The sequence below is a fragment of the Pseudophryne corroboree genome, chromosome 5 (assembly GCF_028390025.1).
Source record: "Pseudophryne corroboree isolate aPseCor3 chromosome 5, aPseCor3.hap2, whole genome shotgun sequence".
NCBI classification, from domain to species: Eukaryota; Metazoa; Chordata; class Amphibia; order Anura; family Myobatrachidae; genus Pseudophryne; species Pseudophryne corroboree.
In genome coordinates, this window is record NC_086448.1 from 349995302 (window position 1) to 350009565 (window position 14264).

A 14264-nucleotide genomic window follows, 5' to 3' on the forward strand; every position below is an offset into this window, starting at 1 on the left:
GAGATTTGCCGGATTCTTTAGAACAGTTGATCTCGCTCTGTGTAAAGGTGGATCTTCGCATGCAGGAACGAGGTGGCGAACGTAGTCGGTCAGATCGATCAAGGGTCCGATCTCTTCCGTCTAAGCAAACGGTAATTCCAAGTCCTGATGAACCCATGCAGATTAATCGATCTCGGCTGTCCACAGAAGAACGTCAGCGTCGTCGTGAGGGTAGACTCTGCCTCTACTGTGGAGCCGCAGATCACTTTCTCAAGTTTTGCAAGTCTCGCCCGGGAAACGGGCAGTCCTAGCTTGTTCCGGAGGAGTTGAGCTAGGGGTTTCTTCTAAACCTTCTCCGCCAGTGGACTGTTTACTCTCCGTGTCTCTGTTCTCCGAGTCAATAGCCAAACCCGTTAAGGCTCTGCTGGACTCAGGGGCTGCAGGGAATTTTATTTCCCTTTCCTGTGCCCAGGATCTGGGTTTTCAGCTACGGCCGGTCGAACGACCTATTACGTTGACTGCTATCAATGGGACCCAAATTTGTAACGGTCTGATTTCAAGTTGTACAGTACCAATCAAACTGCAAGTGGGAGCTCTGCATCAAGAACACCTGGAGTTCCTAGTGATTCGGGAGATGCCCCATGATCTGGTTCTTGGCCTTCCTTGGCTTAAACTTCACAACCCTCACATCGACTGGAGTTCGACACAAATAACATCTTGGAGTTCTTTTTGTCATTCAAATTGTCTCACCCCTGTCTATCCGCTCGGTGTATCTTCCAAGTCAGATGAAGGGCTCATTCCGGAGGCCTATCAGGAGTTTTCGGACGTGTTCTCGGAGCAAGTGGCCGATCAGCTACCACCACATAGACCCTGGGACTGCCCCATTGAGCTCATTCCGGGGAAAATGCCACCTCGGGATCGCACTTATCCCTTATCATTGCCCGAGACCAAAGCTATGTCGGACTATATCAAGACTAATCTGCAGAAAGGATTCATCCGCCCCTCTACCTCCCCGGCGGGGGCGGATTTCTTTTTTGTGAAGAAGAAGGACGGAGGGCTGAGACTATGTATTGACTATCGTGGTCTAAATGATGTCACCATTAAGAATAAGTATCCTTTGCCGCTCATTAAGGAGCTTTTTGATAGAGTTCGCGGAGCCCGAGTTTTCACCAAGCTTGATTTAAGGGGAGCTTATAATTTGATACGTATCCGACAGGGGGACGAATGGAAGACGGCCTTCAATACCAGGGACGGGCATTACGAGTATCTGGTAATGCCGTTTGGCCTCAGCAACGCCCCTGCCGTCTTCCAGGGATTCATTAGCGAAGTCTTTCGGGATATGCTATACCTAAGTGTAGTGGTATATTTGGATGACATTCTGATATTTTCTAAAAATCTCACAGAGCACAGAATACAGGTCAAAGAGGTACTTCTTCGATTGCGAGAGAATCATCTTTATGGCAAGATTTCCAAATGTACTTTTGAGGTTCCTTCTATTCCATTTCTTGGTTACATCATTTCGGGCACGGAGCTTCGTATGGATCCAGAGAAACTCACTGCCATCCGGGACTGAACTCAGCCTCTTTCCTTGAAAGCGGTACAATGATTTCTGGGTTTTGCAAATTACTACCGGAAATTCATAAAGGGATTCTCTACCATTGTGGCATCTATTACTGCCCTAACCAAGAAGGGTTCTGACCCAAGTCATTGGTCCTACGAAGCTGTAGCAGCGTCCGCTCAGTTAAAGGCAGCCTTTATGTCCGCTCCAGTACTTCAACAACTACATTTTTCAAAACCATTCTTTTTGGAGGTTGATGCTTCCACGGTAGGCATAGGTGCCGTGCTTTCGCAGTACGCTCCAGATGGGACGTTACATCCATGTGGTTTCCATTCTCGCAAATTCTCTCCTGCGGAACAGAATTACACCATTGGAGACAAAGAGCTTTTGGCAATAAAATCTGCCTTGGAGGAATGGAGATATCTTTTGGAAGGTGTTAAACACCTAATTACAATTTTCACTGATCATAAGAATTTGCTGTACCTCAAGACGGCCCAGTGCTTGAATCCCCGTCAAGCTAGATGGGCGCTCTTCTTTACTCGGTTTTCGTTTGTTATTAAGTACCAGGCTGGAACTTTTAACACCAAGGCTGATGCTTTATCCCGTTCCTTAACAGCTTCGGATGAGGAGAATTCCGTTGAGAAGGCTTTGGTTCTCAGTCCAGTTTCTATGTCAGCGGCTCCCACCGCTCTGGGTCGTCCTCCTCCTGGGAGAATGTCTGTGCCAGCTAAATTTCGACCAAGGTTGTTGCAGTGGGCTCATATTTCCAAGTTTTCCGGTCATCCTGGAGTTCAAAAGATGTGGGAGTTTCTACGAAGATCTTACTGGTGGGACACTATGAAGAAGGATATTCAAGATTATGTCAACTCATGTCCTCAGTGTGCTCAGCACAAAATTCTTTGATTGCCTCCTGCGGGGTTGTTGCATCCACTGTCCATTCCTCAGAGGCCTTGGACCCATATCTCTATGGACTTTGTCACCGAATTGCCCCTCTCCAAGGGTCACAATACTGTCTGGGTAATTATCGACCGTTTCTCTAAGATAGCACATTTTGAACCTTTGACCGGGTTACCATCAGCTCCCAAGTTGGCGTTGTTATTTATCCGAGAACATTTCCGCCTGCATGGCTTACCTCAGGAAATCGTCTCTGACCGGGGCGGGGGTACAATTCACTGCAAGATTCTGGAGAGCTCTCTGTACGGCCTTACAAATAAAACTCAAGTTTTCATCCGCTTACCATCCACAAACCAATGGGCAAACTGAACGCGTCAATCAAGATTTAGAGACTTTTCTCCGTGTTTATCTTTCTCCCTCCCAAGATGATTGGGTGGAACTGTTGCCATGGGCCGAGTTTGCCCATAATCATCTGTACCACTCATCGACTGGTGAGCCCCATTTTTCATTAATTATGGGTTCCATCCTCAAGTTCCTGAATTACCCATTTGTCCTCCGGAGGATGTTCCTGCTGCAGCCTCTACTCTTCGGCACTTCAGCCAAATTTGGAGTCGAGTTCATGCTAATCTCAAGAGAGTCTCCGGCCGCTATAAGTTCTTTGCAGATAGAAAGCGACGAGCAGCTCCCCAATACAAGGTTGGTGACAGGGTATGGCTTTCCACCCGCAACTTCCGGTTAAGGGTGCCCACTATGAAGTTCGCCCCAAAGTTTATTGGTCCTTACCCCGTGTTACAAGTCCTGAACCCGGTTGTCTGCAAATTGGGATTGCCTTCCCACCTCCGGATACCAAACTCCTTTCATGTCTCTCTCCTTCGCCCCCTTATTTTAAACCGGTTCCATTTAAAGTCCCCGAGGCCAACCTCTGCAGAGTCTGAAGCTGGAACGGACTTTGAAATCAAAGCTATTCTTGACTCTCGTTATCTTCACAAGAATCTACAGTATTTGGTGGAGTGGAAAGGTTTTGGCCCCGAGGAGAGGAGCTGGGTCAAGGCTACTGAAGTTATGGCTCCCCGACTGGTGCGGATTTTCCATTCCAGACATCCAACAAAACCTGGAAAGTGTCCGGGGGCCACTCCTGGAGGAGGGGGTACTGTCACACGCCATAGGCGGCGTTCACCGCGCTTACCCCTGCGTGCCTGCTGGTCTGTGTTGCGGCCTCCACCTTCGATGGTCCACGGGCTCCGGCGTCTGGCTGGCGCGGCTCCCGGCGGTTCCCCGGGGCAGGGGCGCCACCATGACACCCGGCATCACGTAGGCGGGGAGCAGGTGATGTCATCAGACTGTTCCGCCAATCCAGCGGAGGCGGGAGATTCAAAGGCAGACGCCGGGCAGAGCCTCGGCGCCTGAGGTATCGTCTCTTCCCCTGAAGTGGATGCCAGTGCTCTCGTTCCCGGCGAATCTCTCTGCAGTCGTACCCCAGTGTCTCCGGCACTTCTAGGTGCCAGTTGCTGCACAGTTCCAGCGTATACAGCGGCTGGTGTGTTCCTCTGCAATCCAGTCACCAGTGCTTCTTGGAGTCAGCGTGGGCTGCGGGCTAAACGCCGCTCTCAAACTCTACAAGTCATCAGTGTCTTTAAACACCGTTCTCAAGTTCTACAAGTCATCAGTGTCTTTAAACACCGTTCTCAAATTCTACAAGTCATCAGTGTCTTTAACCACCGCTCCCAAGTTTTGCAAGTTACCAGTGTCTTTAACCACCGCTCCCAAGTTTTGCAAGTTACCAGTGTCTTTAACCACCGCTCCTAAGTTTTGCAAGTTACCAGTGTCTTTTACCACCGCTCCCAAGTTCTACAGTGTCTTTAATCATCGCTCTCAAGTCATACAAATCATCAGTGTCTTTAACCACCGTTCTCAAGTTCTACAGTGTCTTTAATCACCGCTCTCAAGTCATACAAATCATCAGTGTCTTTAACCACCGCTCTCAAGTTCTATAAATCATCAGTATCTTTAGTCACCGCTCTCAAGTCATACAAATCATCAGTGTCTTTAACCACCGCTCACAAGTGTTTCAAATCATCAGATGCTTTAACCACCGTTCACCAGTTCTTCAAATCATCAGTATCTTTAAAAACATCACTCACAAGTTCTTCAGTCACTATTATCTTGTACCAACACTCACAAGTACTTCTTTTCCTGGAATCTTTAACATTGCTTATAAGTTCTCCTATAGGCCTGGACATTCCCCCCATACGTTCCTTCTCTGCTATGAGACATTGTGTTGCTCCCTTCCTGCAATAAAGTTCTTTAATATTTTCACCAAGCTTTACTGTCAGAGTCCTGTATGAGGAAGACCTATATCAAGCCATCCCTGTTCCGACCCAACTGTGGTTCCTCTCCCCTACCATCGGGAGAACCCCCCGAGTTCACAACACCCCCAACCTAGGTCAGTGACAGAAGGCCTCTATTGAAGCATCTTGGTCTTCCATAACACCTCAGCAGGGCCACAGGCTGATAGAGTCCATGGGGGTCATTCCGAGTTGTTCGCTCACTAGCAGTTTTTAGCAGTCATGCAAATGCTAAGCCGCCGCCCTCTGGGAGTGTATTTTAGCTTAGCAGAAGTACGAACGAAAGGATCGCAGAGCGACTACAAAAAAAAATTGTGCAGTTTCAGAGTAGCTCTAGACCTACTCCTAGCTTGTGATGACTTCAGACTGTTCAGTTCCGGATTTGACGTCACAAACACGCCCTGCGTTCGCCCAGCCACGTCTGCGTTTTTCCTGGCACACCTGCGTTTTTTCGAACACTCCCTGAAAATGGTCAGTTGACACCCAGAAACGCCCCTATCCTGTCAATCACTCTGCGGCTGACATTGCAAGTGAAAATCTTCGCTAGACCTTGTGTAAAAATACTTTGCCCGTTGTGAAAGTAGGTCGCGCGTGCGCACTGCGCCGCATGCGCAGAAGTGCCATTTTTTTGCATCATCGCTGCGCAGAGAACATTTTTAGCTAGCGATCAACTCGGAATGACCCCCCATGCCACGCCGCATTGAGACAGTAATTCATGCAAAAAGGGCCTAAACCAAGTACTGAGTACATATGCATGTTTATACTTTTTAATCCTTTTTTATTGATTATATGTAATATTCTAATTTTCTGAGATTTTGGATTTGGGGTTTTCTTAAGATGTAAGCCACAATCATCAAAATTATAACAAATAAAGGCTTGAAATATCTCACTTTGCATGTAATGATTCTATATAATATATTAGTTTCACCTTTTAAGTTACTGAAATAAATGAACTTTTGCACGATATTCTAATTTTCTGAGTTACACCTGTAAATGATACTGGCCCAGAGGTAAGGCATAATGTATTGCTTCACCACTGTGCGTATGAATACGCAAAGGACATATGTTGCTAGAATTAATAAGGCAGGTTCAGTCTCATGTTAAAAACAAACAAAAAATATCAGTGCAATTTTCAGTATTCTCCTATACTGTATAAAATCTGAAACCCTGCAGAATTTTCCTGTAAAGAACACTTTTCCCATAAAGAACACTTTCTCATTTTGAAATCCGCAATCAAGATTATGGGGCTAATTCAGGTTGGATCGCAAATCGCGATCCAACCGGAATTATTGCGCCCATCCTGCGCATGCGCCCGCTCTTTCTGCGGGGTGGGGGCAACGCTCTGTTTCCAGGGCGGAGACGGAGCGCTGCGGGTGCGGATGTGGCCAAACGGATGGTGGTGCGTGATCGTGATCAGGAACATAGTGGAGGGCATCCTCTATTTCTGCTAACAAGCAGAAATTGCGAAGCGTTCACAATTTCTGCTTGTTGAAGGGGGGAGTGGAGGCAGCGGTCAGCATGCTGGATGACCTTATCCTGCGATGGGCGGCTCCCAGCGTTCTAGCAAAAGGTTTGCAAATTCTGAATTAGGCCCTATGTTAATACCAGGGGATATATTTAATAGGGTCCTAGTTTGCTGAAGGTGCAGGACATGGCCCGTGAATGGCGGTATTTTTAAAGCGGCAATCATTTACAAGTTAAAACCAGGTTAGTTTTACCTTATAAATGATTGCCGCTTTAAATAATTTTTGCCATTCTCACCCAACATCCCGCACCTCCTTTTACGTATACCTACATAAATGTAAAATGAAGTATAATTGATACTTGCAATTTATGTTGTAAAATGGTTTAGATTTTATTAAACTTATTTTTTTTTTGGGTTCTCTTCTTCTTTTTTGTATGTCTTTTATGAAACGTGGTATTAACCAAATCTTTTCATGGTGGGCTATAGCAATAATGACAGATATTGGGTATAATTTGATACCATGCAACATACAGTACATACATAAAGCTGGGGATCATAATACAGTTATGTTTTTTTCTCAGGGTACAGCAAGCGAAGCTACATTAATGGCACTGCTTGCTGCCAGGACCAGGGTTATAAGACATCTCCAGTCGGAAAACACTGACTTAAGTGAAGCAGAGATAATCAATCGGATGGTAGCCTATTCTTCAGACCAGGTTTGTTGTAACAACATTGATGGGATGTGCCAGCGCAATTGAAACTTCTTTGAGACAACAGTTTATGCTTCAAATCTTTTGGGCATTTGAACTGCACCAAGGGGCCACTCAGCATTCCTTAAAGAATGTGAAAAATAATTTTTTATTTACTTTTGAAAGAATAAAGTAATAGGTAACTAAAGGGATATTAATGATATCCCCTGCTTACCTTTCACCTCTGATGTGGTTGCCATCAGAGTTGGACTGGCTCACCGGGGCCCTGCTGCCAATTTGTGAATGCTGGGACTATGTTTAGAGGCACCCAGTTCTTTGCACTAGCACCTACAAACAGCATCACTGACTAATTGTGATGTCAGTGATGCTGACTGTATGTGCAAGATCAGATGCAGAGAGTCAAATCCCTTCAAACATTGGGGGAGATGTACTATAGCGGCACATATCGTGCCCCTATAGCTCTTCCTGTTTCGCCTCATTACTGAGGTAAAGCAGGAACGTACATTGACGAGATGTAATAACATCTCGTTTGCCAAGCAGGGGAGTGAAAAAAAACTCCCCCCTCCGGCGATCCCTGCTGCTTAGTGCTGATGCACTGTCTCTCTCCCCCCCAGCCAACACCAGGGCACATGTGCGATATCTCGCTACTCTCACAAGATCTCACGTGCAGGCCGGAGCCATCACCCGCCAAAGCTAGGGACAGCACCATCCCTGCTGTGGAGATAGGGCAACTACACCTGCAAAATCGATAGCTGCAGGTGCCAGAACGGACCACTCATACTTTGCCCTGCACATCGGCATGCCATCTGTTAGATAGCAGCGTGGATAATGACAGGGAAGCATAGCACTTGCCACATATTGCCGCATTAATACATACAGTAACGTGCACTGATACCTCATTCCCCCCCGTTCATACATCTACCCAATTGTCTTGCCATACATAGACTGGCATTGGTGAGTCAGTCTGACTTTCTCTGGCATCCCCATAAACTAGTATGGGCACCTTCACTTATAAAACTTATAGTTCAGGAGATGCTGTCAATTGTTTTTCATATTAGTTAGAGGTGCCAGAACCATAAACATCAGGAAGGAAACTATGGGGGACATGTACTAAGCGGTGATAAAAGTGGAGAAGAGAGCCAGTGGAGAAGTGGCCCATGGCAACCAATCAGCATTGACGTAAAATTTAGAATTTGCATGCCATAAACGTATACAGGGCAGCTGATTGGTTGCCATAGGTCACTTCTCCACTTTTATCACTGCTTATTACATGTCCCCCTTAATCACTTGGGAGAATCTAATCCTTTAAAATGTGATGTATTTGAACTAAACTAAAAACATTGGCCCTCATTCCGAGTCGTTCGCTCGTTCTTTTTTTTCGCATCGCAGTGAAAATCAGCTTAGAGCGCATGCGCAATGTTCGCACTGCGACTGCGCTAAGTAATTCTGCTATGAAGAAAGGATTTTTACTCACGGCTTTTTGTTCGCACCGGCGAACGTAGTGTGATTGACAGGAAATGGGTGTTACTGGGCGGAAACACGGCGTTTTATGGGCGTGTGGCTGAAAACGCTACCGTTTCCGGAAAAAACGCAGGAGTGGCCGGAGAAACGGGGGAGTGTCTGGGCGAACGCTGGGAGTGTTTGTGACGTCAAACCAGGAACGACAAGCACTGAACTGATCGCACAGGCAGAGTAAGTCTGGAGCTACTCTAAAACTGCTAAGTTTTTTTTGTTCGCAATATTGCGTAAACTTCGTTCGCACTTTTAAGATGCTAAGATACACTCCCAGTAGGCGTAGACTAAGCGTGTGTAACTCTGCTAAATTCGCCTTGCGACCGATCAACTCGGAATGAGGGCCATTATTCCTTGAGAACTTCCTGGTTTCTACATTATTTCCTTGCTAGAGTCATAAAGATTTCTAAAATCATAACACACATATTAGCTTGTGGCATCATTAATCATATAGTACATAATATGGCAAATTATCATAGATTTAATACGTCTTCACCAACAAAAGAGTTGTGCCAGGTACACATTAGGCTACTCATGTTTATGTAGAATCAATTCCTTCTCTGCCATGATCAGTACAAATCTAAACCACTGAGCCTTTCATTGCTCCTGAAACACAAGTGACATTATCCTGTGCTGTCTCCCCCAGTCCGCTGCAGTGGTTCTATTAGAGATCATTTTGTCCCTATCAGTATTAATTATCACAGTACTATAAATGCAATTATTATAAATTACATTAAATGGTTGCTAGTATTACATCAGTGTACGGACAGAAAATCCATCCCTTTTGACTAGTAACAGCAGTGCCCTGAGGCCCACTGCTAAATTAAACTGGAACAGCTTTAGCAATGAGCAAGATTTTTATTGGTAAGCAGTAGTGGAGATCTTAAAGGACCACTAAACCTAAACTACAAGCTGTATTATATCAAAATATCTACTGGCGACATTCACAACTGCTCTCTCAAGGTTGGGTATGCGTGACCGGCAGTCTCCATACCTCCGCCAGTACACCAGCAGTGGAATGCCGGCAGGGGGGGGGGGGGGGGGTGAGCGCAACAAGCCCCTTGCGGGCTTGTTGCGCTCGACACGCTGCAGGCTCGCTGTATGGCTGCCTCTGTTTCTATTCCCACTCTATAGGTGTCGAGGTCACCCATGAGTGGGAATAGTCCCTGCTAGTCGACATGCCGACTGTCGGGATTCTCAGGGGGCGGGATGTAGGGGGAGGTGTTGTTAACCTTGGTCTCCTGACTACTGGTCACATAACTACATCCCCTCTCCCACCCACTAGTTCAGGATGTATTTCACCTCTGCTGGAGATGTAATGAAATACATTGTCTACTGCTCATATCTTCTGCGCTGTCTCTCTTCCCAACTCTTTTAGTTTTCCTGTAAACTCAACACGAACCTGAAAGAGTGGCCATTTAGCTGACCAGACACCCCTTGACATCTGTATAGACAGCTTAATCGACAACCATCTAATGGCCGCCGTTTCCTTTCAATCAAAAGTGTCTGTCATAGGGCTGAAAGGGGTTAAGTTTAGGGGAGTAAAGAATTATGAACAGATATAACATGTGCAGAAAGAGTTAGATTTGGGAGGGTTATTTTATTTCTGTGCAGGTTAAATACTGGCTGCTTTATTTTTACACTGCAAATTAGATTGCAGATTGAACTCACCACACCCAAATCTAACTCTCTCTGCACATGTTATATCTGCCTCCCCTGCAGTGCACATGGTTTTGCCCAATTGCTAACAAGAATCCTGCTGCGATCAACTTGGAATTACCCCCAATGTATGTGTGGATTTTTTTTTTCTTACTGTGAGGGCCAATGTGTGTTTTTTGTTTTTGTTTTTTCTTTGGGGAACTGATGGTGTGCTTTGGCAATTTTAAAATATGGGGGGTAATTCTGAGTTGATCGCAGCAGCAAATTTGTTAGCAGTTGGGCAAAACCATGGGGGTAAGTCCAAGTTGATCGCAGCAGAAATTTTGTTAGCAGTTGGGCAAAACCATGTGCACTGCAGAAGAGGCAGATATAACATGTGCAGAAAGAGTTAGATTTGGGTGGGTTATTTTTAGAGATGAGCGCCGGAAATTTTTCGGGTTTTGTGTTTTGGTTTTGGGTTCGGTTCCGCGGCCGTGTTTTGGGTTCGACCGCGTTTTGGCAAAACCTCACCGAATTTTTTTTGTCGGATTCGGGTGTGTTTTGGATTCGGGTGTTTTTTTCAAAAAACCCTAAAAAACAGCTTAAATCATAGAATTTGGGGGTCATTTTGATCCCAAAGTATTATTAACCTCAAAAACCATAATTTACACTCATTTTCAGTCTATTCTGAATACCTCACACCTCACAATATTATTTTTAGTCCTAAAATTTGCACCGAGGTCGCTGTGTGAGTAAGATAAGCGACCCTAGTGGCCGACACAAACACCGGGCCCATCTAGGAGTGGCACTGCAGTGTCACGCAGGATGGCCCTTCCAAAAAACCCTCCCCAAACAGCACATGACGCAAAGAAAAAAAGAGGCGCAATGAGGTAGCTGACTGTGTGAGTAAGATAAGCGACCCTAGTGGCCGACACAAACACCGGGCCCATCTAGGAGTGTCACTGCAGTGTCACGCAGGATGGCCCTTCCAAAAAACCCTCCCCAAACAGCACATGACGCAAAGAAAAAAAGAGGCGCAATGAGGTAGCTGACTGTGTGAGTAAGATAAGCGACCCTAGTGGCCGACACAAACACCGGGCCCATCTAGGAGTGGCACTGCAGTGTCACGCAGGATGGCCCTTCCAAAAAACCCTACCCAAAAAGCACATGACGCAAAGAAAAAAAGAGGCGCAATGAGGTAGCTGACTGTGTGAGTAAGATAAGCGACCCTAGTGGCCGACACAAACACCGGGCCCATCTAGGAGTGGCACTGCAGTGTCACGCAGGATGGCCCTTCCAAAAAACCCTCCCCAAACAGCACATGACGCAAAGAAAAAAAGAGGCGCAATGAGGTAGCTGACTGTGTGAGTAAGATAAGCGACCCTAGTGGCCGACACAAACACCGGGCCCATCTAGGAGTGTCACTGCAGTGTCACGCAGGATGGCCCTTCCAAAAAACCCTCCCCAAACAGCACATGACGCAAAGAAAAAAAGAGGCGCAATGAGGTAGCTGACTGTGTGAGTAAGATAAGCGACCCTAGTGGCCGACACAAACACCGGGCCCATCTAGGAGTGGCACTGCAGTGTCACGCAGGATGTCCCTTCCAAAAAACCCTCCCCAAACAGCACATGACGCAAAGAAAAATTAAAGAAAAAAGAGGTGCAAGATGGAATTGTCCTTGGGCCCTCCCACCCACCCTTATGTTGTATAAACAGGACATGCACACTTTAACCAACCCATCATTTCAGTGACAGGGTCTGCCACACGACTGTGACTGAAATGACGGGTTGGTTTGGACCCCCACCAAAAAAGAAGCAATTAATCTCTCCTTGCACAAACTGGCTCTACAGAGGCAAGATGTCCACCTCATCATCATCCTCCGATATATCACCGTGTACATCCCCCTCCTCACAGATTATCAATTCGTCCCCACTGGAATCCACCATCTCAGCTCCCTGTGTACTTTGTGGAGGCAATTGCTGCTGGTCAATGTCTCCACGGAGGAATTGATTATAATTCATTTTAATGAACATCATCTTCTCCACATTTTCTGGATGTAACCTCATACGCCGATTGCTGACAAGGTGAGCGGCGGCACTAAACACTCTTTCGGAGTACACACTTGTGGGAGGGCAACTTAGGTAGAATAAAGCCAGTTTGTGCAAGGGCCTCCAAATTGCCTCTTTTTCCTGCCAGTATAAGTACGGACTGTGTGACGTGCCTACTTGGATGCGGTCACTCATATAATCCTCCACCATTCTTTCAATGGTGAGAGAATCATATGCAGTGACAGTAGACGACATGTCCGTAATCGTTGTCAGGTCCTTCAGTCCGGACCAGATGTCAGCATCAGCAGTCGCTCCAGACTGCCCTGCATCACCGCCAGCGGGTGGGCTTGGAATTCTGAGCCTTTTCCTCGCACCCCCAGTTGCGGGAGAATGTGAAGGAGGAGATGTTGACAGGTCGCGTTCCGCTTGACTTGACAATTTTCTCACCAGCAGGTCTTTCAACCCCAGCAGACTTGTGTCTGCCGGAAAGAGAGATCCAAGGTAGGCTTTAAATCTAGGATCGAGCACGGTGGCCAAAATGTAGTGCTCTGATTTCAACAGATTGACCACCCGTGAATCCTTGTTAAGCGAATTAAGGGCTCCATCCACAAGTCCCACATGCCTAGCGGAATCGCTCCGTGTTAGCTCCTCCTTCAATGTCTCCAGCTTCTTCTGCAAAAGCCTGATGAGGGGAATGACCTGACTCAGGCTGGCAGTGTCTGAACTGACTTCACGTGTGGCAAGTTCAAAGGGCATCAGAACCTTGCACAACGTTGAAATCATTCTCCACTGCGCTTGAGACAGGTGCATTCCACCTCCTATATCGTGCTCAATTGTATAGGCTTGAATGGCCTTTTGCTGCTCCTCCAACCTCTGAAGCATATAGAGGGTTGAATTCCACCTCGTTACCACTTCTTGCTTCAGATGATGGCAGGGCAGGTTCAGTAGTTTTTGGTGGTGCTCCAGTCTTCTGTACGTGGTGCCTGTACGCCGAAAGTGTCCCGCAATTCTTCTGGCCACCGACAGCATCTCTTGCACGCCCCTGTCGTTTTTTAAAAAATTCTGCACCACCAAATTCAAGGTATGTGCAAAACATGGGACGTGCTGGAATTTGCCCATATTTAATGCACACACAATATTGCTGGCGTTGTCCGATGCCACAAATCCACAGGAGAGTCCAATTGGGGTAAGCCATTCCGCGATGATCTTCCTCAGTTGCCGTAAGAGGTTTTCAGCTGTGTGCGTATTCTGGAAAGCGGTGATACAAAGCGTAGCCTGCCTAGGAAAGAGTTGGCGTTTGCGAGATGCTGCTACTGGTGCCGCCGCTGCTGTTCTTGCGGCGGGAGTCCATACATCTACCCAGTGGGCTGTCACAGTCATATAGTCCTGACCCTGCCCTGCTCCACTTGTCCACATGTCCGTGGTTAAGTGGACATTGGGTACAACTGCATTTTTTAGGACACTGGTGAGTCTTTTTCTGACGTCCGTGTACATTCTCGCTATCGCCTGCCTAGAGAAGTGGAACCTAGATGGTATTTGGTAACGGGGGCACACTGCCTCAATAAATTGTCTAGTTCCCTGTGAACTAACGGCGGATACCGGACGCACGTCTAACACCAACATAGTTGTCAAGGCCTCAGTTATCCGCTTTGCAGCAGGATGACTGCTGTGATATTTCATCTTCCTCGCAAAGGACTGTTGGACAGTCAATTGCTTACTGGAAGTAGTACAAGTGGGCTTACGACTTCCCCTCTGGGATGACCATCGACTCCCAGCAGCAACAACAGCAGCGCCAGCAGCAGTAGGCGTTACATGCAAGGATGCATCGGAGGAATCCCAGGCAGGAGAGGACTCGTCAGAATTGCCAGTGACATGGCCTGCAGGACTATTGGCATTCATGGGGAAGGAGGAAATTGACACTGAGGGAGTTGGTGGGGTGGTTTGCGTGAGCTTGGTTACAAGAGGAAGGGATTTACTGGTCAGTGGACTGCTTCCGCTGTCGCCCAAAGTTTTTGAACTTGTCACTGACTTATTATGAATGCGCTGCAGGTGACGTATAAGGGAGGATGTTCCGAGGTGGTTAACGTCCTTACCCCTACTTATTACAGCTTGAC

At 46.9% G+C, this 14264-nt stretch overlaps 1 protein-coding gene across 3 annotated transcripts in view; it reads left to right on the forward strand.

Moving 5' to 3' along the window:
* DDC (dopa decarboxylase) overlaps positions 1 to 14264 on the forward strand; it is a 255892-nt gene that overhangs the window by 78800 nt on the left and 162828 nt on the right. For all 3 annotated transcript variants that reach the window (XM_063922623.1, XM_063922624.1, XM_063922625.1), the window contains one exon: positions 6823 to 6957. In XM_063922623.1, the coding sequence (XP_063778693.1) occupies positions 6823 to 6957 (135 nt within the window). The remainder of the gene's footprint in view (positions 1 to 6822; positions 6958 to 14264) is intronic.